The 22,614-nt window shown below is 40.6% G+C and overlaps 1 protein-coding gene across 2 annotated transcripts in view; it reads right to left on the reverse strand.

Moving 5' to 3' along the window:
* Window positions 1-219: 219 nt before the first annotated feature.
* Window positions 220-22,614, reverse strand: part of ntn1a (netrin 1a) — a 64,371-nt gene continuing 41,976 nt past the window's right edge. Inside the window, exons 3-6 of one of the 2 annotated variants that reach the window (XM_072383458.1) lie at window positions 16,034-16,183; window positions 14,173-14,226; window positions 6,070-6,144; window positions 220-1,216 (exon numbers count right to left, since the gene is read on the reverse strand). In XM_072383458.1, coding sequence (XP_072239559.1) covers window positions 888-1,216; window positions 6,070-6,144; window positions 14,173-14,226; window positions 16,034-16,183 — 608 coding nt within the window. In that variant the 3' untranslated portion in view covers window positions 220-887. The remainder of the gene's footprint in view (window positions 1,217-6,069; window positions 6,145-14,172; window positions 14,227-16,033; window positions 16,184-22,614) is intronic. The other variant, XM_072383459.1, reaches the window with a different exon arrangement.

Below are 22,614 nucleotides of genomic sequence, written 5' to 3' on the forward strand. Positions count from 1 at the left end.
AAGACAAAATAAATCACAGTAAGTACTGAAAGTGAAATCAGTGATTTGAAATGCACCCTTCCCCCTCAAAAAAAAAAAAATCTAAGTAAATACCATAAGCAGCACCTTAGTCAACTGAACATTTCTGTCTCAAATGAGACGCATTCATAGGCAGGTTTTTGTGGATAATTAACCAGCACATTTTAACAGAAAAATAAGGGGGAGTATACAAAATATATGTTCCATTTGCTCTTCTTCTGCCAATTACATATTTCCAATTAGTAAAAGACCTGATGGATAAAGGAAAAAATGCACAGGTCAAGTACCTTACTGACAGCCAGATGGATGCATTTCTGTGGATTAGCAACATCTCTTTAAGCATAAATCTCAGGAAACTAAATACAACTGCATGGGACAGATAAGTGAGGACTTTTTATGAAACCAGGTGGCTTCTTGGCAAAACAAACAAAATGAAAACATGCAGAGGCAACATTGCAACTGTAATTAAGTGGCTTTTTTTTTTCTTTTTCAGTTTTTGCAACCAGCATAGAATGTCCGTAAAATTTTGAACAATCAATATAGTGATTTCATACTGGTAGAAAGAAAACAAACACAAAACAATGTTATATACTGGTAATAGGTGCAAATTCGGCAAATCCACAAGAGAGACGAATCTCAAAGTAAAATAAACCACAAAACCAAATCTGCGAGGTGAGCTCCTTCAACAAAAGTTCACTAGAAAAAAACAAATCATCCTAAATAATTCTCTTCATGCTTCTACACAAAAAAGCAGCGACATAAACGGTCTCCTCTGTCCTCTGTCTCTCACCTCTTTTTTTTTTCTTTAATCCCAAATAACCTGCTCCATATCACTCGTGGACTCCTCTCCCTCTCCTCCAACTTTCCACTTATGGCTTCTTGCACTTGCCTTTCTTCTCACGCTGCTGGAACTTTCTGAGCCTGCGTGCCCACGTGTCCCTCCACTGGATAACCAGACTGCCCTTGTCAGCCACCACTCCACTCTGGCCGGGGGAGTCCTCGTCGTTCCCCAGCAGCAGATACTTCTTCCCAGGCTTGATCTTGGGACACTTGCAGGCCACATCTTTGGCGCGGACCCACAAAAACTGGTCCCCGCGGCGGATGCGGCTCTCGCCTTGCTTGTAGACAGAGATGATGTTGACGGTAAATTTCCACCACTCGCCGGCTTTGTCTGCCTTCAGGATGTGCACCTGGACGGCTGTAATGTGGCAACAAAGAAGTGAAACATTATTTGATGTACTTTTCTCATACATGTAATACAGTTGTGGTCAGATTTTAGAAATGTTCTTGCTTTCTAATCTCCTTTTGCACAGGGTAGGCCTATACCGAGCTATCTTCTTTACGAGGAAAAGAGAGAACACTTAAAGCAATGCACTGTCTGTCCAATTATTTTAGCCAATCGTGCATAACTTTAAGTTATTTTCATACATTTAACTGGGATTTATGGCATGCCAGTAAATATGAGTAGACAGCTATTCCCTTGTTTATTTCAGCTCCATCCTTAGTCATGATTTACTGGGCTGTCTGGGTTCATATATACGCTGCCTGAAAAAACATGGTGAGAACACACACGTTTAGGTTATCAAAGATACATTTTGGGTTGTTCATCCTCTAAACTTTGTCATTTTGCCTGTTAACATCTGCTGTCACGACTATGTACTCTGGTGTAGCTGTAGTCACGTTTTATCTTTCCAAAGTCCCAGTGAAACAACTGGCATGCTTTTACCTGATTTTGAATAATCTTTCCATACCAGTAAAAGATTATCCTGGCTGTCTGAATCAAAGGTTTCGCTTTTCTACTCCACAGACTGTCTGATTAATATGTCAGTAGACATTTACTGTTGCATCTGAAAAGATGATATTTCTCCTGTGCATTTTTCTGATGTGACTAAAGACCTGTCACAATGGAAGAAAAGGGGCTTTTGTGTTTACATCATCAGCGCACACTCTGTCTTCATCAACAACCACTCTAATCACACATGTTACAGTATGCTGACAGACTCTGAGAAGACAGGATGGTGACCTCAGTCAGATCATCAAGCAATGAAATACAAAACTGTATATGGTATTTGTTTTCATTAAAAAAGACAAATATTGTACAGATTAAACAGAAAATTAATGAATTAGGAAAGATTGTGCTAAATGCAGACAGCTCATCATTTTTGGCAGCAGGTTTTTATCAGCTGAGACTATGTATGGGATGTACCCAGTAAATGAAAAAGGAGAGGTAAATGGCAAAATCATGGAATACTTGGACAAAAAGAAACCTCTCAACTATGAAAAGTAAAAACATTCCTAATATCTCAACACATTTTGGTTTTTATCTTTTACTCTTGGTCTATGGTCCTGCAATCATATACAGCTCCACATGCACTTTGTCCATTACCACTGGCACAGCAGGGTGATTTGTAATGTGATTAGGAGGCAGGGTAGAGCTATTAAAGACGTTAGCTGGATAGACACTCATGAGAAGTGAACTGATGTGATCCTCAGAGCGCGAATATCCTCTCATGGATCCTCGTATGTATCAATATGTATTATATTGACCAAATCATGATAAATCTCCTGTACTTATGGTGCAGCATTTTAAAGGAACCATCTTGTAAAAGGGTCACTGGTTTCACCTTCAGGATCGAGCTAATGGAGGGGAACATTTTGCCAGTATTTAGAAGAAATCCAGTTTTCAGTGCAGGTTTTTCAGTTTATATTTAATATTATATATTAATATTTTATATTCAAATTTAATCGTTTAAATCGATTAAGTTTGCTTGCTGCTTAAACCTTTTTTTACACTAAATATAGTACGTTCTGACTTTATGATCGAATCAGACCATTTCCTTATTTTTGACAGAACCATGGACGTTAGCTTGAACCAGCAAGGGAGGTAGTAATGTGTCCATCTTGTGTGCTTACAAACATCAAGACAGCATTGCTGAACTCGCCCCTCTAACTGAGCTGTCATCACTCTGTGGATTCCGCAACGTCAGCTTGATGTGTGCAAGGACACAGCGATGCAGTGCTGAGCCTCCTCTGGTATGCGTGAATTACAAGGAGCAAGGCGTTAACAAAGACACCTTTTCCTCACCTTTAAAGTGCAACCGATTTGTGAAAGAGATTAATTGCGCTGATAGTGCAAGGGTAGATAGGATAGAGAATCAGGTTAACTCAGAAGCTAGCAGAGTGAACTCTCAGGTCACAGCAGAAATAAGGCCAAGTCAGAAGCCAAGAAACCAACCAGAAGCTCACTTGCTCCAGCCAAGACTTTGCTCCAGGAGTGCTGAACTAGCCAGGAGCTAGCAGCCTGCATTACAATTAAGCTTGAGGCCCAGCCAAGACTTCATGGCCAGCTCTCACTAAATCCAGCACTTCAAGAGTGAGCAAGCCACTAGCCGGCTGACCAAATGACGAAACATTTCGCTTGGCTTTGCTTCTGCTGTGAGCCAATAATCCCAGAAACTGGAATACACGTGGGGGTAGGGGCGAAACATTTTCAAGGTCTTTTTAAGCTCTTGGCTAGTCTTATTCTCCCAGAGTAAGGCTAGTCTTTTAATTTCTTCTTTTTTTGTCTGGGGTTTATTAAACATACGGTCATAACACATTCGATTCACTGATGTATGGCTGAATTACACCAACAGATTAATAAGCAGAAACAGGGAAGGCTTGTATCAACTGCCGGTCAGTGGAGATGTGGGCAAAGCCAGATTAGCATGATTACAGATCCCCATTCACAGAATCGAGATGAAGAGGAAGAGTCATATCCCAAGCAATTTTAAAGACATAAGAGGTTCTTTTCTTGGTAAAAATTTGAAATGTACAATGTGGAGGTAGGCAGGCAGATGAGTTCTTATAGGATTTATAACTGCCGGAGTGGGAACTGGGTTGTAGTGTATACTTGATGTGACATGGAGGTTGTGAAAGGATAATTCCCCCTCTTCCAACTGTGTGTATTGTCCTTAGATCATTTAACAGATAACAGATCGTTTTCATAAGAGCTGTATTTATGCCGTTGTGTCATAATGGCAGTAGACTGAACTACTATGACCTGATAGTGACCCCTGCAACTCCTTGCATCCACCAGCTGCCGACGTGTGCTGCTCTGTTTGTGTTTGGTCAACAATCACCATGCACACTGAAATGCCCAGGACTTTGCTGAGATGAGATTTTTCCATCCCTCCCTATGCCCTGCTCTCGCTTTTGATTCTTTATAAGTGTCTGTATAAGAACCCCAGAAGCTTGTGGCATCGTTTCCTGGCGCAGCATGGAGCCCTGCTCCCTGCTGATCTTTTCAAAACATTCCAAAGCAATGCCTTTCTTGAGCCAAATTCTGGGGATTTATGCTGTATTTGACTTTTTGATAAGCTTTGCTAATTTATGGTAAATCCTGCACAGGGTTCTTGTTCAGTTGAGTCTTGAATATGTTATTACAGACTGTATGGATATGCACTGTTAATTTTCCAACAAAAAGCCCCTAGTGAGAGCAATGCAAGAACAAAGTGGATTACACAGAGGATGATGTAGCACTTAGAACTAATGGTGGACACATGGATGAAATAAAATGATCCAATTATTTAAATAGAAAAATAACTTTGTGTTAGAATGGAGAAATTGTCTTACTGTGTGTATCAGCTGTACACCATCATAATGAGACCGTGGAAAAGAACCCTCCTTACTGTGCTTTTATTACATTACAGTGATGCTCACAGTTTGTGCTGTCTACTGTTTCAGGAGCTCACTCTGTTCAGTCATATTAATACGGCAAAAGATATCCTGCATCTGCTCAAAAATATTTGAGCTATATCTTTTTGTCTTGATATTGCTTGATATTATCTCATCTGTCAGTACCAGCATACCCTCTACACTCCACACTCACAGCACATACCAAATCAGCTTGGAGGCTCTCCCGAATTCACATTTTTGCCTTGGGATATGTACATGGATAAGGGCACTCAGTCTAGTGTTGAATGAAGGTTTTTAACAACACATCCTGATGCCTCTTTTTACTCACATCATCACACCCTGCTGCTATCATGGAGGTTTATATAGCTGTTAACATTTATGTCCTGTTGATAAAATTATCACTGTTTTTTTTTTAATCTGTTAAAAATCTGTTTTTAGATTTAAGATAGAATGTGTCTTTCTGTAAAAATTTCCTGCCCTATAGCTGACATTTTTCCGCAGGGACTGGAACGTATTGCAGAGACCACGCTTTTCTCATGACATCAACGACAAGGTAGAAGAGTTGGAAGAGGAGGTGTCTATAAGCTGACCCCTTAACTCCTCCAAATCCCTGCAGAACAAAGCCTGGACCTGTCTGTCAAGCTGCCGAGGTATGCTTCAGGATGCCCCTGCTTGGTTGACCAGCTCTGTAGTCTGACTTCAATCAGGGGAGGGGACACAGGGGCGGGAAGAGGGGAGAGGTCATACGACTTATCCACACCTTCAATGGCGTGGCAGACGGATGGTCGCAGGAATGCAGCGAGAGACGCGCTGGTTGAGGGGGAAGTGGGCTGCCATAATGAGGATCTCTTAGAGAGAAACCCACTGTCTGTCTCACTGACTTTGCTTTATCCGCTGGGATCTTAAATGCCTCCACAAAGATCACCTGCCCCCCTGCGCACACACACACACACACACACACCTCTGTCTAATTCTATATCCTGCCTTTTCCCTCAAGCTCCCTTTCTGTCTTCCTGTTTGTGTTTTCCTCTTTTCTTCCTTGAAGATCTGTTGTCTTTTGTTTGATCCTTTGTCTCTCCCCTGAGAAAGTTGGAGTAAGACTCAACTAAAATGCGTCCCCTGTAAACTATAGGGAGTTGCTCTGGATGTATGGGATGGAAGGTATCTTAAGTCTTAGAATAAATTTACGTGTATCACAAAAAAGTTTTTTTTGTTGTTTTGTTTTTTCAGAGCATTTTGGTTGTGAAAAAAAAGTTTCACATGGATTCTTCTTCTTCTATTTCTCCCAGCATACTGACAAACTCGTTTGTATGCTGAGGTAATGTGGGTTTCTTCCATTACATCGAATGGCCAGTGTGTGGTCTGTTGACTCACCATAATCTTTCTTGCAGTACTTCTTCATGTTGATTTTCAGTTTGCCTTTTGACGCCTTGCAGTAAGAGTCGCAGTCTGCAAGAATGGAGGAGAAAAGGTCAGGAGGTTACTGGGAAAAAGAATCGCCACAGTGAGCCTTATGGTTTTTTAAATCAAGGTGTGAGGTTGTCTTGTGAATTAAAAATGTGATTATTCCTTAGGAATTCATTGTGGAATAATCTCTTTCTCAAAGCGTTTTGAAAACATGAAAAAGAAAAAAATTCACGGCTTTTGTCAGAATTGCTGGTTTTATTTTGTTCCAAGTGCTTAATCAAAAGACGTTTTGGTTAACGCAATAATTAAATCAGAAATATAATTTCTACTCTAAATGAGAAAATGCAAATGATTTTTCATTCATACTATTATCTGTGTCTAATTCCTGGGCTTCTTGTTCTATATTAATAAATTAACATTTAAATGTTCAATTTCTTTTAAAGCTCCACATCTTTTCACATTTAACACAAGTTAGCAGTCTGTCACAAACAGAAAAAGTGACAAAACCCAAGAAGAAAAAAAAGCCTTTATTCAAAGAATATTCAAAGAAAACAGGCTACACTTATAAAAGGTAAGTTGGGGGAAAAAACTATATGAGAGTTGTGAGTTGAATTTAAATGTATTGAAATGATCAGAAATTTCAATGAAACAAACATATATTTCAAAATCTGTGAATCGTAAATCTGTGTGTATATATATATATTCATAGATATATATATTTGTATAGTGAAACAGAAAAAGATCATGTATGTTTTTATTCATTTTTAGTAAGAGAAGAGGAAAGAAGCATGAACAAAACAAAATCTGCTGTAAGCACCTGCCACTTACGATCACAACTAAAACTTCCTGTAAAACAATAAGTGGTTTGGCTTTCTGCTTTAACCGTGTTATGTAACATGACTGGTGCAGCACCACTGCCGGAATAATTGTGTGTTTGTCGGTCGTGGTGGAAGATACCACAGCGTCGCCCAACTACAGCGTCACCCAGTGAGATGGGCAGCAGACGGCGGCAGCAGCAGTGACTACAGACAACTATAAATTACTGTTTCTTATTGTCAGACTGTGGGAATGAAAGACCACCCCACACCCATCACACCCCCCCACTTCTGTGCAAATCTCACCTCGTTCGTCACCTCACTGCCCTGACCCCCTGGTTTAAAAAAAAAAAAAAGAAGGAAAAAAAAAATAGGATCACATCAAGACCCTACAGAAGACCATGTGAGGATTTTGCATTTATTTCAGAGTGGATGGGGGGGTGGTTATTCAGCTATTTGAGGGATTGGAAGGTGGGGGAGTGACGGGGGTCAATGCCACACAAAGGAAGGTCAGGAAGGGAAAATTAACCATCCATAAAGCGTCGGGCAGAGGACCCTTAGGAGGGGAGGGAGAGGGGTATGTCCACTCTGGGACCGCGAACAAATAAATACCTCACGCAGGCAGAGAGCTTACCCAAATCGACTCACAGCTCTGTGCTGCGGGGAGGCTGTCAAACACATGGCTCTGTGTGTACTGGGCAAGTGAGTGGTTCGAGTTTGTCATCTGGATAACAATCTTAAAAGAAAGCATATTTGGGAGAGACATCTGGAGAAAGTGCTCAGGAGAGCAAAGAGCCTTGATCAAAATTTGTATATTTAGTGAGGGTTTGGGAAGTGTGTAACCTGCCGGTTGCAAATAAAGAAAAGATGACTCTCATACTCTGAGCACGATACGTGGACTGAAATTGAAGTCTGTATTGAAGATAAGCACATACACAAGAGACGTAGTTCCTCGAAGTTAGGTATACTTCAGTGACTCAGCACAGTCTTGAAACTGTGTTCCGTATCTCTGCGTATGTACCATATCTGTATTCAAGATGTGTGAGCACATCTATTGCAAACAACAGCTGACCTTGCTCCATGCCTAAATAAATATGCTAGTTTCCACCTCTCTAGTTTATGATTGTACACTGATGGAGACAATTTATCCCGTCATCCACTTTTCTGGCCCCAACAATCAAGAAACCTCACAGATTCATTGATGACCTCATACAGCTTAATGAGGCTGCTATCCACTTACAGTGAGGGACACAATAATGTGATGTTAGGCCATATTAGAGGGGGAAAAAAATCCAATTTTCTTTTACAACAGAGAAAAAAAAGTTCAGCTGGCTTTATTAATTTTACAGTTACTTTCTGGGAGTTGTAATAAGTGTAGTAACAAAGGAGAAAGAATTGGATGGATTACAAGTTGTAGTATGGTGATGGGATGGATGAAGAAGGATTGGAGCTTTCAGATAACCTGAATATGACCAAACATCAATGATGTGAGCAGATCTTTCGTCCCCTTTATACTGAATTTCAACTAGGTTGCCTGGGGAACGCCTCAACAAGAAAAAATGCACTAAAAGAAGGGAAGGAGGTGGGAGAATGGATACTGGTGCAGCGCAAAGGGGTGGAGAGGATGACAACAAAAAAAGAAGAAGAAGAAGATGAGGGAAAGTTAACAGCAGGGTGGGATGTGGACAAGGTTATGTAAAACCTCCAAATCAGCAAAATCCCCAAAGCTGGTAGCCTTACATTCTAGTGAGAAGGGGCACAATGCTGGTGCTAGTAAATAGAGTAAGAAACAAAAATAGGCAAAGCAAATGAACAGAGGAGTCTATATGAGCTGGACCTGATTACCATGTAAATGATCGAAATGGGGGCTGAGGAAAGGAACCTTTGTTTTCTCATAACCCCCCCTTGATGCCATCATGATACTTCCCTTTGATAGCCTTTCGTTCCCCATTAGTGTACCCCTGAGACACAGCTCCGGGCCCCGCTGAGAGCACCCCGAGATCCCCATTTAGGGCCAGGCAGTCCCCTACCGTGAGGACAAATGTTCCCTTTGTGCGTGCGTTACAAGCAGGAGAAGTGGAAGCAGCCTTGTCGTACTGAGCAAAAATGTGCTTTGCGTGTTCAGAGTAGATGTAGTTACTACAGCGCTTTGTGTCCTGCCTTTCAGAGCACTGGCAAGTTTGTAACTGAGAGGTGGACCTTTGCCCCCTCTATCAAAGTACCCTACGGCCCTTTAAACTAATCGTTTTCACTGATGCTGCTTCGAGGCAGTTTATAATACGGGATAGCTCTAAGTGCGTGAGCCAACACTTTACAGTGCTGCAGACAGAAGCAACACCAACACTGTCATCACAGTCAACAACCGACATTATGTGGCCTAACTTCAAGGTTCTTTTTTGGACACTAGATGCCTGAAATTAAATGCTTCATCAGTTTGTTAAAGTGACGGCATTCAGTCATGCAAACAGGTCACTTCTTTGTTATTGTTCTCCACATCTTCATTCTGACAAACAATGACACATATGTTGCCAGGACAATTCATAAAAAGCTGACGCTGTGTGAGTGCGCTGTGGTTGCCGAGAACACACCAGCAGGGGATTAGAGCAGCTAAAAATATCACTTTTCTAAATGAAAAGGTGCTGTAATGAAGGACTCTGACTTGCAAAGGTTTTATTTCACATAATGTAACAAAGTTAAAGTTAAAAATTTCCATCATATCTTCTGTTTTCACCGTCTCTAAACATTTGCTGTCAGCTCTGTGGTTTGTTTTTCTTAAGAGAAGAAAGGCTGCACCATGACCACAAGTAAAACCTAAGTGTGGCGGACCACTTCCTGACCATTCCATGTACCAAGCAATCATCACTGTTAGTTTTACATATGTCATGCCATGATCTGCAATAGGAGTAGTGAATGCAAGATTATTAAATTCTGAATTTCTTAGTTGTGTTTCGGAAACCCAAGTCATTTGCTGTAGATGGTTAAAGATAATCATATATATGTATATATATATATACATACATATATATGAAAAGTTTTTGTCAGTCTAATTTTAAAAACTACAACCACTGAATTAAAAAAAAAATGAATGCATGCCTAGTGACTCTAAATATAAGATACAAAGTGAGAACATGGCCAGGGAGGCAGGGCAGTATCAGCAGTACAGAAGTGGTGAATTAAGGAGGTGTAAATGATGGTCCCGGGAGGAGGGCTTTCTCTTTCAAACAGACTGATTGAGAAACAAATTGTGGCAAATAAAGCATGTAATTAGATTATAGAGCCCAGTGTGCTGCCCTGCAGTGCTCTCCTCTGCTCCTCACTGGGCTGCTCACATTAGAGCTGAGGTTGGATCCCGTCCAGCAACGACAGAAAGAGAAAAGAGGACAGAAAAAGAAGCCCCCTCCTCCCTCTTTTCTCACTGTATTATCACAGAGTAAAAGGTGGTTTGTTTACAGCAGGCAACAGGCTGCGAAGAGGCTGCTCCTCTTTCTTGACCTGATTTGAGATTATACTTTGGGGTGGCGAGCAATCAGTCCTGATGAGGTACATGGGTCATATTCTTTTACGGTAATTCAAGAGTATTGGATAACGCCTGTTGATTATCAAGATTAAACACATAGGGAGAAAATACCCTGCCAGAAGGATTTTAAGAAAAAAAATAAATAATGACAATTTAGCAATGTGTTCTTCCATTTTTGTCTGTGCTTATTGCATATCATGTCTGATAGTATTTTTCTCTACAACTTTAACACAACTTAGTGGTGTAATGACATCCCACATCAAAGAGTCGAAGAAACAGAAAGCACAGGGTGTGTGAAGCAAGACTCATGTCCTAAAAATCCAAGGAGGGGTCCGTTACAGATCCTGATTGCTTCCAGCCTTAGACACAACCCAGTTATCCATGAACACCATCATCATCATTCCAATTCTCCAACTCCTCATCATTATTAGTTAGTTTCACATCCTGTCTATTCTGACAGGCCCGAGCGGCCACCGCAGGTCATCAGCGGTTAATCTCCTCCACATTTTGTTGCTATGCAGACGTCTCTGTCATGACCCGTGGGAGTGGCGACTCACACCATCCATGACCTACCACCACAATGTGTGTTTTGTCTGGGCCACACCATCGGCGCTATTCTCCATGCATTCCAGCCCTCCGTGTGGTCGACAAGAGGAGAGCCCTGCTGCAGGAGACAAATTAATATCCACTCCATCTTCCCCCATAACCTCCTTTCACCCTCTCCGCCAGATCTCCCTCCACCAGCCCAACAGTCCCACTCCCCCACCTCAAGCGAGGCGCAACAAGACACCTGCCTCACAGCTGTTAGCCTCAGACTTTCCTTTCCATTTTTTCCATAGTTTTGTCTTCTTAAAATCTCTGTTTCATCCATCATTTCCTCAGTGTCTCTCAGTGCCAGCTCATCACTGCACTTCTTAATGTTTTACGACTTCTTTGTCTTGTTCTCTCCACATCCTTGGCGCTGTTTCATTCCACAGTGTACATAAATAGCGCTTCCTATCCCCTGTTCCCTGCTCAGAGAATGTGAGCAAAGGGTTCCTCCCTCCACAACACTTTTCTATTCTATTCTATTTCTGTAACGTCTCCAACAAAGATCGTACTTTTTCTATCACCTAAAATAGTGCTACTATAGTACTTTTAGCACAGGAAACTAACATAAGCACCTAGATCCCTAAACTAAGCTAGCAAAACCAAACTAGCCTATTAGCTTGCTAGTTTTAATGTCAAAGTTTTAATGTTATTATTATTATTTTTTAATTTCCTAATGCTAATTTTCATAGTTTTTAACACTGTTGTTCTGAGGTAACTTCACCTCTTAAATCACATCAATAGTAACAGTAATTAGTAATAACCTTTAAGATACATATGTAAACAGTTAAGCAAACTCTTGTTTTTAGTTTGGAATTCAAATGAGTCACACAAACTGATGGGTAATCTTGCTATTGAACCCACTGTGAAGTAATGAACTGTTATTCAGTTCTTTTTTGCACAGTTCACAGTGTGCTCCCTAAAACATCTTTCACTTATATTGTAAATGTGTTTATGTAAAATTCTTTGCAGAGCCTATAATAAAAATCTAATGTTGTCCACTTCTTTGAATTATTTATGGCTCGGTTGTGTTTTTCTTGTAAATTCATTATGCATGCTAAAAGCCTTTTTATCAATAGTATCTAACATTGCTTTTGTTAAAAACAACTTTAATACTCCACACACTCATACCACATATGTTTTCAATCATAAACTAGGTGATATCATAGCTTTTGGAATACCAGGATAAGCAGAGGTGGATTTGTTAATAGACTTTCTGAAGAGGCTATGGGGAAAGGACCCTTGATTATGCAGAATGTCCAACAGGGTGCTGCACCTTACAGTCGACATTACTTCTGTCTCTAAACAATGGCTAAACAGACTCATGCTTACTATGTATAAGAGATTCTCAGAACTCAGAACAGCATGATTAGATTACCTGCAGCATCATAGCCCAAATCAATCAATTAGTATTTGTTCAGTGAAACAGTGCAACAAATGGATCACAGAAATAGTTTTAGCCTTAAACTAGATTTTAATTACAGGTAAAGATTATAGTTTATATATAAAGACAACAAAAAAACTGTAAAATAAAAAAAAAAGTTTACGTAATAAAATTCTTCTCTGACTTTACCGTTACTCCCTTACTGATGTGAAAAATCTCTACTGCACCCCAAAACTAGACAGATTCCTGATGAGAGGGGCCCAGAGAAACCCCACATATTCCAGCTCCGCACCACCCACAGTGTTATTTGAAGACAAAGCGTGAAACAGAGGGAGACGAAGGAGGTCGAAAAGAGTGAAAAGAGACTTAAAGAGAAAAGAAAAGCGGTGGAGGAGGGTTGGAGACTGGCAATATCCCGACTGTGCTGTCAGTCAAGGCTGTGCAGGGAACTTTCGGGACCTCAGAGGGCCTAACAACAGCTGCAGGACACACTGGCACACACTCACGCATAACACGTATGTTTGGCCTCCTGCAACTTCACAGGGGAGACAGGAAGCACAGTACGAGCCAGATGACTCAACTTTTTCCATTGAGATATTTAGAAGAAAAAAAAAATTGGAAACTTCTCTGAGGTTTCTTTTCAGGTAAAGCAATTTGGTAAACAAAAACCATAAATCTCTTACTTGTTTTCCATAAATACACAAATTTCCCTTCATTTTCACAAAATACACAAAGAAGACTAAGTCCAACAAAATTCAACAAACATAAGCAGAAATTCTACTGATTAATAAGCTTACATTCCACTCCACAAATACAGAATCTCTAAGTGGAAGCAATGTTCTGGGCCCTAAATCTACCCCTATAATAGATAATTAGTTACATTTGCTATAATTCATCTCATCATTATTCAAAAAGAAATATCTTATGAATCTTGTAGTGATTGCCTCTTCCAAGGAGATTTTGTGGTGGGTATATTTTATCTGCATAAAATAAAAAAAATTTGAACTGATTGGGGCATGGCACATTTTAGAAAAGATTAACTTTTGATGTCGATCTGGGTCTGGATCCAGATCAAAAACGTTTTTAATCAGCCAAGGCAGAGGTATGTGTTCTTGGACCCCTCTGGTTCTCTAATGCAGTTAGACTGCTGCCATAGTATCTAATGTATTGCGGTAAATCGCGGTGCCACATTCCCTCAGTAAATAAATGTTAAACCCACAAATGCATGTGATGTGCAAATGAGAAAAGTTGTGGTATCTTTTGCTAAATTACAAGACTTAGGTCCATATATCAGTCCCTCACAGCGCTCAAGAAAGCAGACTGGAAACGATTCAGTCTAAAAAGATGAAATATCATCAAATCAAACAAACTGAAAGGTCCAAGTCCCATACATTATACCAACACCCCACTGTGCCACAGTTAGCCTGATTAATTGTGAAAGTGCGAGAGATTAAAGGAGGTATATCCCAGAGTTGCTGCTAATGCATTTAATATTTATGAACCCCCTAATAAGGAAGGGAAAGACTAGTGGGATCCAATTTATCCTGCAGTCTGTTTTTACACGAGTGGAAAAATATTGCAATGAGGGGTGGAACTGAAGTGGTGAAAAAATCCCATATCCATTAATTTACATTTCCACAACATTCTTAACATATTTCCCTAAAGGATGAACGTTCTCACTATATATAGCTGTGTGGATGTGTGGCAGCTTCAAGATGAATGCAAACAGAAGAAACATTCGATGTTTGGTTCTCAGCTGTACTCACCTGATGGCTCCTCTGTGCTGCTAGATGGAGTTGTAGGAGGAGAAACTGGGATCTCTACTCCAAGAGACAACAAGAAACACAAAGAAAGATCAGTTTCATTGATGTGCGCATCTTTACTTGTGTACATCTAAACATGTGTACATCTATAAAAGGTCACGTCTATTTGTCTTAGTGTGCATATATGTTTGTACAATATGCGGATGTGATGTGTGTGTGTTGGTGTTGAAAGTATAAGCTGTTCATAATTCTGATTTCATTTTTCAACAGACAAGATGTTTGTCATTATTTTCAATCGTTCTACTGAACAATAAGTCTAAAATTTACTCAATATATTATCTACAGGGAGCCCCTAAATAATTTTCTATCCTCCTAATGACTGCTTGACATGTATAAAATATTAAATCCTAATGACAATGAACTGTGTCTCTGTAACTCAGGGGTTGAACAGGGACCTTTGTTGTCTATTATCTTTTCTTTACAGCAATCGTATACAGAGAAATCCATGGCAACGTCATTGCAACCGTTTATATAAAGTGGGGATAGAAGTTACAAGAAAATTACAGTTTAAGCTTCTGTGAAGTTCAAAAGGGAAGGCAAACTTTCCACTTTCATTAATCTTCTGTTAACATTTTATTTTAGTCCTCCTGAATATTCTTTTGCAAATTCATGAAAAACCTCCTCTGACACTGGTCGGGTTTCAGTTGCCGAGTTTGATTCACATTCAGAAGATGAGAATAAGAAAGGGTGAATGGAAGATGTAAAAATCGTAAAAAGTTCCACTAATGCACAAAAATTTTTATTGATAGGTCTTTGGTGCTTGCTCTTCCCAGAATTCTCTGCACCCTAATTTTATCACGTTTTACCTGCTGGCTCCTTCACTTCCTACTCGCTTTAATCCAGAATTCCAAGCAACTAACATTTAAAAGTTGAGTGGACATTTCAGCCTCCATCCGTGTGTCCCACTGCAACCACAACAGAACTGCTGAAGATTTTGGACGTCCAAAGACTTGATTCTCTCAGCCCTCCTTCGTTCTCTGCTGTACTCAAAGGTGGGCAGAAAGTTGACTCACTCCAAAAGGAGCGGGATGGCAACAGAAGATGTAACACACGCAAGATGGCTTTTTAGCTCATCAAAAAGCAGGGGTTAGACAAAGGGGACAATAGTCCAAACCACAGAGAAGTATCAAAGAAACATGCAGAGACACATGGAGGTAAGAGATGTGCGAGAAGTGGTGGTTTTGTGCATGAGGGGGGGAAGAAAGAATCAAGTCTTTTGATCATGTAAAATAGGATTTTCATAGCTGGGACTGAGGAAACCTGCCTCCAACATTCAACTTTTTTACGCGCATATGAGACTCTGCGGAATGATGTTGCTCACCATTGTTGACCATTTGATGACAGGCAAACAATTGCTGCCAAAAAAACTGGCGCCGAAAGCCCTGAGGTGCTGATGGTGTTGTTGATCAGCTACCCTCTATGAGTATTCAGCTGTCATGCCATATTCAAATGATGAGCCTGATTCTCATAATTGCCTTGTGTAGATTTATGGCTGACATCATTGGAAAGATAAGCAAACTCAAAGGTATAACAGAGCTATAACTAACAGAGGGATGTAAAAAATTACAAGCAATATTGTTGCAGTGACAACTATGTGTTTAACACATCATTTTGGACCCCAGTATATGGCGGGAGAACCAATAGTTGGTCATGACGAGCACTTGTCTGAAGAAAAAAATGTCACGGTTTGCAGGAGTGTATGTTGGGTTAGTGTTGGTTTTACTGAGTGTGTTGCATATGTGTATGGGGTCAGGCAAGACTGCCCTTCAGTTAGGCAGACATGGTAAAGACTGGTTCCACGTACTTATGCAGGGGGCAATGGGCGAGCGGCTCTGCTGGTAGCCTTTAGCACAGCGGTTGCACGTGATACCAGTCACGCCGTCTTTACAGGGACATTGTCCTGTGGTTTGGTTACAGGTTTTGCCAGCAGCACCCACGGGATGGCAATCACATGCTGTGAGGAAACAGAGGAAGAAAGAGAGGCACAGTGAGTGGTGTCACACGCACACACACCCAAACACACACATGTGGGGAGATACAAACATACACTGAAGAGAGTGTAGGTGGATACACAGCAGCAGTGTGGCAACAATAATAGAGTGGTGAGAGACAGGTGGTGGCGTGCACACAGAGAAAAAAACAATACAACGCTTGTTCTGAAGCAGCTTCATGAGCGAAAGAGCAACATGTCTACCAACATTTGGGTGCAGGTTTTAGTAAAACCTACCAGTCTTTGAGTGGTTGAGCCTCCGAATGGGGTTAGGGTTATGGACTGTTTGAGATTGGCATGTATTTTAGTTTTTGGAGCCCAGTGGGACTGTGGTTGGTATGTGTGAGGTAAAGAGAAAGGCTTGTGCATGTTTAGCAAATGATAAAATAATGGAGGATAATCCTAATGGCCTGTTTCTGATTAATGTCAGGCTTTGAACATGAGCCCAAAAATGTCTTTCACACTTCCTCTGAAACTGGGGGGTCTATCAAACACATGTGCCTCAGGAATGTAATAATTTTTCAATTGCTCACACTTACCCAAATGCTTAATCTATTTCACAGCCAAAGCTGCCAAGTTAAAAATAAGTGTTGAATAATACTTGTCTAAAAGTTGTCTCTTTTCTTCTTTTTTGGGAAATAAATTATTCTTAGTCTTAGTCTAACTCAATGTCTGTAATGTAAATTCACAGCACAGCAGAGTTGTAAATCTGTCAGCAACCTAAAAAGCCAAACAGCAAACACGCTCCTAGTCACCCTGTAGATGCTTTTTTTTTCTGTTTATTTCCCGGAAAGCCTGTGATGGTCCAACTTTCAGCCATACGGTCTGTTCATCCACTGCCCCCAACCCCATCAGATTTTCTTCTGTGTTGTGTCACATGTCATTCTGAAAGCCTTCAAAGGCACAGCTAAATTAACGTGTTTTTTTTTTTGGGGGGGGGGGGGGGGGGTTTCCCTGTTTTTCGCTTTCAACCACAAGACTGTTCAGCCCACATACTGAATTACGGCTTCAAAAACGATGTGTACATTCCATCCCATTGTATTTGTTTATTGTGTTTATTATGTTTTTTTTTTTCCAAAAATAAATTGTGTAATCTGACTGAGAGTTTCAGTCATATAATTGCTTCTGCATGATTTCAATAAACAAAAACTGTGGTGTCAGTTAGAATGCAGCGTGTTCTTTGTCTTTAACTCCACTTTAACCCAAAGAGGTGATACGACTGTAATTTGATCAGGCTGTCGAAGAGACAAGCTTACGGGGAGATCGACATTACAGCGAGCCTCAGGGAAAAGAGATATTCTGACAAGTGAGGTCCTACAACCTAACTCCATCCTCCTGATGAAGATTTGTTGAACTGACTGTTCCAACAGTCCACCTCCTCTCTATCAAACTCTTTCTTTTTTTATCTCTATTGCCTGTTTCCTGTGTTTCAGCTTCTGTTGCTGCGCTTATCAGCCCTCGCTGTGTGTGTGTGTGTGTTTGTGCTGTTCTTATCAGACTCAGAAAGCCTCCCTAAGAGTGTGTGCCTACTAGTACTTACATAAAACCAATCTGTCACTGCTTTCTTTGCATTTAGTTAAAGGAACAGCACACACACACCAAGCCACAGTCATCCTCTCAGGATGCCCACTAAACAGCGTGGAGGAGGTTGAGCACGTCTTCAACCTGTAAATTTAGGTGGATGTCAGAGGAGTTTGAGGCACGGAGGGGGAGGGAGTTTGTGGTTAAAGCTTCAGAGAACTCAGATTATGTTTTTAAGAGCATGTGCCTTCAACTGTGGAGCACAGCCTCCAGCCTGCCAGTAAATCAAGGTGCAGCGCACATGGTATACAGGTGGGGAACACTCCTCTTCCTCCTCTTTCTTCACATTCGGTCCCCCTCATTGACTCAGAACCTAACTGACTTGCTGTCCTGTTGGATGACAAATTGGTTGACTCTCTGGCTGGATGACACACCTGTTGACTTAAGGACTGACTCACTCCAGAGGTGTGAGAGGTGTCCACTTAAACGGTTAAGTGGCTCTGTGCTGTGCTTCATGGCTACTCCAGATGGCTCAGGGAGATATACGGGGACCAGAGAGCAAGAGGCCCTCTCTGTCTCAACACTTCCAGCAAGAAAAACTGTGGGATGATTATGATAAGAAGCTGGTTTGTGCCCACAGTGGAACCTGACACAAATCTGTGTTACCCATTGTGCATTTCCAACTAAAAAAGCTCTTGCTGTCAGGAGTTGCATATAAAAGCATGAAAAATGCTGTCATTTAATAGAAAGATGATAGGGAGGAGAGGGAGATGAAAATGTTTCCAAGGGCAGGCAGTCGGGTATGAGATTGCACAATGTGAGAATTTTGAACTCTGCCTATCGTTTACCATAAAACTGGTGTTTGAAGTCTGAACTCCGCTCCTTCTTTTGGTCTGTGCCAGTAAGAATAATTTGTTGGCCCTGGAGTGCAGCCAATCTACCCAAGTCTGTGTTCTATTATAATTAGATTTCTGTTCCCGCTCAAGTATCTTTGGGTTGCATGGAAAAAAAAAGGATCTGTGTTACTGTACTATACATAAACAGCTCTTGAAATGACACATTTGCCAAACGGATAGTGTTTTCTTTTGATAAGAATGATGAGCTACAAGATTCTTGTTGGCCACTGAGAGAGCTTGAAATATTGGACAAGAGCTTTTCTTGTTAGTAATGTTTACGAGGCACAACACGTTACGTGTGTTCTCTTAATTGAAAACATGTCGATACAGCACAGCACACACACTCCCACTGAAAATTAAAAGCTGAAAGTGAAGTTATGAGAGACAATAGTTTTCAAATGCCAAGTAAAATAACATTATTGTGTTCATCGAAAATAAAAAAGTATCTACATCAATCAAAGACGTGCTGAGGAGAGGGGAGGAGGGTTACAGTATGCTATTGAAACAGACCATCTCTCAATCAAACCCTAATTGTCATCTGTATGCAAAGTATGTTCCTCATCATCTGACTGAACGTTATAATTAAATGACTGTTGGTGTTTGAATTTGAAGGCTGCGAAAATTTGAATTCAGTCCATGAGTCACAGAACCAACGCCAACCTGATCAAGCTACATGTAGATGTTATTAACTTTGGACAGTCCTCTGAGAAGGACTAATCAAGACTAGGGCTCATTGTTTGATGTAGACTCCTAATTGCCAGGACCGTAGTCGACATATCCACAGAGATTCTTGGGAAAATCCCCAACTTTTTAACTTTTAAAATCAAGATAAGGCTGACTTTTGAATCAGTACCAGAGAAACAAACAGCTGATTACACTTTCCATCGGCTTGTTAGTGTTGAAGGACAGGTGTGACCTCGATTATAAGCCAGAGGTGTTCAAAGACCACACAAGGTGGGGTATCTCTTGGTGATTTCAAATCCGATAATCATCTTTTTCACCCAAACTTTGTTATTTCTGTGTCAAATACCCCCGGTATGTTTAAGTCAGAGGTGCCAAACAGTCAAAGATACAAACAAGAGCTGACTGAAAAGTGCTACGGGTTTATACTCTTACTCAATGACGGGTGAAGTTATAACTTTTGGCGTGTAAATGTAGCCACCGGGCTGGGCTCACTCTGCAGCGGATAAGCCTCTGCTCTCTTTTGCTCGTAATGGCCTCCGATGGAAATGAGCTGCTTTCTGAGAGGGATTGGGTTACACATATAAAAGCAAACTGTTGTGCTCCTCGACATGCCCGCGCTCCTGCAGCCCTCACTGGCTTCCAAAACGCAGCACGGCAAAGGGCTCGCTCTTTCTGAGTTCAATAAATAACCAAACCTCTTAATTGCTGTCACTTAGGTGCAGCGCCCACGCTGCTTGAGGGGCGGACAGAAATTAGTTCTGCGGTTTGGGTTTCATTGAGTTATCTTGAGTTATGGTGTGGTTAAACTGGGAGAATTTGGCAGCGCAGGACTTTGTCAGCACATAAAGGTGCCTGACGCAGGGAAAAAGCAGTGTGTGGTAACTTTGTTCATAAGCAAAGAGACCATGTAACACAGTGACACACATCTTTAAATTCTTCATCAGTAACTTTCCAGATATAGTTTGCAAAAAATGTTTTAACTGGCAAAGGAAGCCGTCCATGCTCCGTATCATTTGTCAGCTTGGGGTAATTACCACAGATCCTTTATTATAAGTCTATTTTGATGTAACTGAATACCTCAGTAGAACTTGGACAGTGTTTTCTTATAATTACACAGAGCTGAGAGAGGTGGGAGGTGCATACACTCTGGCAAATTTCACGGATTAAATTGAACAAAACCGTTTGGGTGAGCCGACAATTTTTTAAACAATGATGAAATCTGTTTATACTTGCCTTCGGTGAGAGGACGCAGTGAACGTGCAGGAGTCGAGGAGAAATAAATCTCCAGTCTGGGTGAGATGATTTAACTATTACTGGGATGGGAACTCTGACGTAATGAGTGTATGAACCACACTCCAGGTACGAACCTACGGGGACTATCTTTATCTGAGCACAAAAAACAACATTCCAGGTCAAATCAGAGAATTATGTTGAGATTCTACAAGAAGCTGATTTAACGGTGCTGTACTTGTCATGAACTAAGTGTATGGCACTGAGATGGTTCATGGTGGTGCTGATGTTCAGTTAGCATTTGACAATAATGTTTATCACAATAAACAGCAACTGATAAGATTTTTTTTGTTTACTAAATGTTTTTGTAATCTTTTCAGTGGCTGTGAATCCTTGAGAGACTGAGAGCAAAGAATGCCATTAGAGAAAAAAAAGTAGTCATCAAAATTAGTATTGATTGCCTCCTCTGTTTAAATGTTTCAGCTTTAGAAATAAGGAAAATGTTCACATTACTTCCACCATAAATGCAAATCCCATCATATATGCAAACCCCCAGATCCAGTTCCAGTAAAAAAAAAAAACGTAAATCTTACAGTCCGTGGTCATCATTGTCTGACTCTCCTCTTCATGAGGCTTCAGATATTTTCAACAGGAGACAGATCTGGAATCCTGGGAATAGATGTCACCTTGATGTAGCGTATGTCTCTCCAAAATTTTAACATACCACTCTGGATCAATGGCATCTTCACACACATATGCAGGCACCCCCTTACCATCCCAAAGGTGAGCTTTTGCACCTTTCAGTGATAACAACCTGGATGTTTTTTCTCATCTCAGCTGAAACCTGGCCAGCTGACTCATCTGACCACAGAACACGCGTCCACTGTCTTTCTGTCCATCCTAGATGAGCTTGTGCTTCTGGTGTTTCTGCACAGAGTTAATATCTGGCTTACTTCTTGTGTGATACAGTTTCAGGTTACATTTCTAAATGTAGCAGCAGACTGTGTTGAGTGAAAATGCCTTTCCAACGTACTCCTGAGTCAATAGTCACAGAGGCATGACAGTTTCTTATGCAGTGTTGGCTGAAGACTTGAAGGTCAGGTGCATTTAACAGTGGTTTCATTAATTGGCCTTTACACACTGATAATTCCACAGATTCACTGAATTTTTTTCAGCTAATTGATGATTCTCTGACCAAATTTGGCACAAACCATCCTTCCTGAAAAAGGCTAATCAGTTGGCGGATGCTCCTTTTATACCCAATCCTGGCACCCGTGCCTGTCATCAATTAATCTGATGATTGTAAATTCTTCCAGAATGATGTTACTTGTTTATTTTATTAACTTTTGTCTTTCTTTGTCTCTCTTCCAACAATTTTTTTCTTTGGTATGTTGCGGCATAAAGTTCTGTTTATGTTGTATAGATATAAAGAAGTTTGACAGTGAAGACATTAAAAATCCTTTCTTTGGATTTGTGTCTGCCTACAAAGGTTGATACGAATGAACAAACACAGGTTTAAGTTTTACTGCATTTCTAAAAATAAGGCACCTGAGTCGCTGTAGTTATCAAAAACTTAAAAGGATACACAAAGGCAGCCCCTCGGATAAAAAATCACGTAGTATACATCACTTTACTCCAGATGCCAGAGGTTCATACCAGGTGCATTTTTCACAGCTTTTGACTTGCTGTTTTGACTTCACGTCATGAGTCATTCATCCAAATTCTCCTAACATCAACTCAGTCAACAGAGTCGAGTGAGAGCACATTTCCATGTCAGGTTTTTTTTTAGGCAGATGTGGTTAAAGCATTTTCATTGTAACACGAACTGAGGTTTCCATTCTTGTTCCGTGGTGTTAATTTGGTCTGTCAGCTTCAGACTTGGAAATAAAACAAAGCCATAAATGAGCACTGTACACTTTCTTTCTTTTTCATATAGAAATGTTGCCTGTTTCCCTGTATGGCTTCTCATTTCTGTGGCTTTAAAAAGAATGAGAAACTCACCAGTGCAGCTGATACAAATTTCATTAAAATCTAAATGAATATGATACAAAGTGAAATATGCCA

The sequence above is a fragment of the Leuresthes tenuis genome, unplaced genomic scaffold (assembly GCF_036924035.1).
Source record: "Leuresthes tenuis unplaced genomic scaffold, fLeuTen1.0.hap1 SCAF_4, whole genome shotgun sequence".
In the NCBI taxonomy this organism is placed as follows: Eukaryota; Metazoa; Chordata; class Actinopteri; order Atheriniformes; family Atherinopsidae; genus Leuresthes; species Leuresthes tenuis.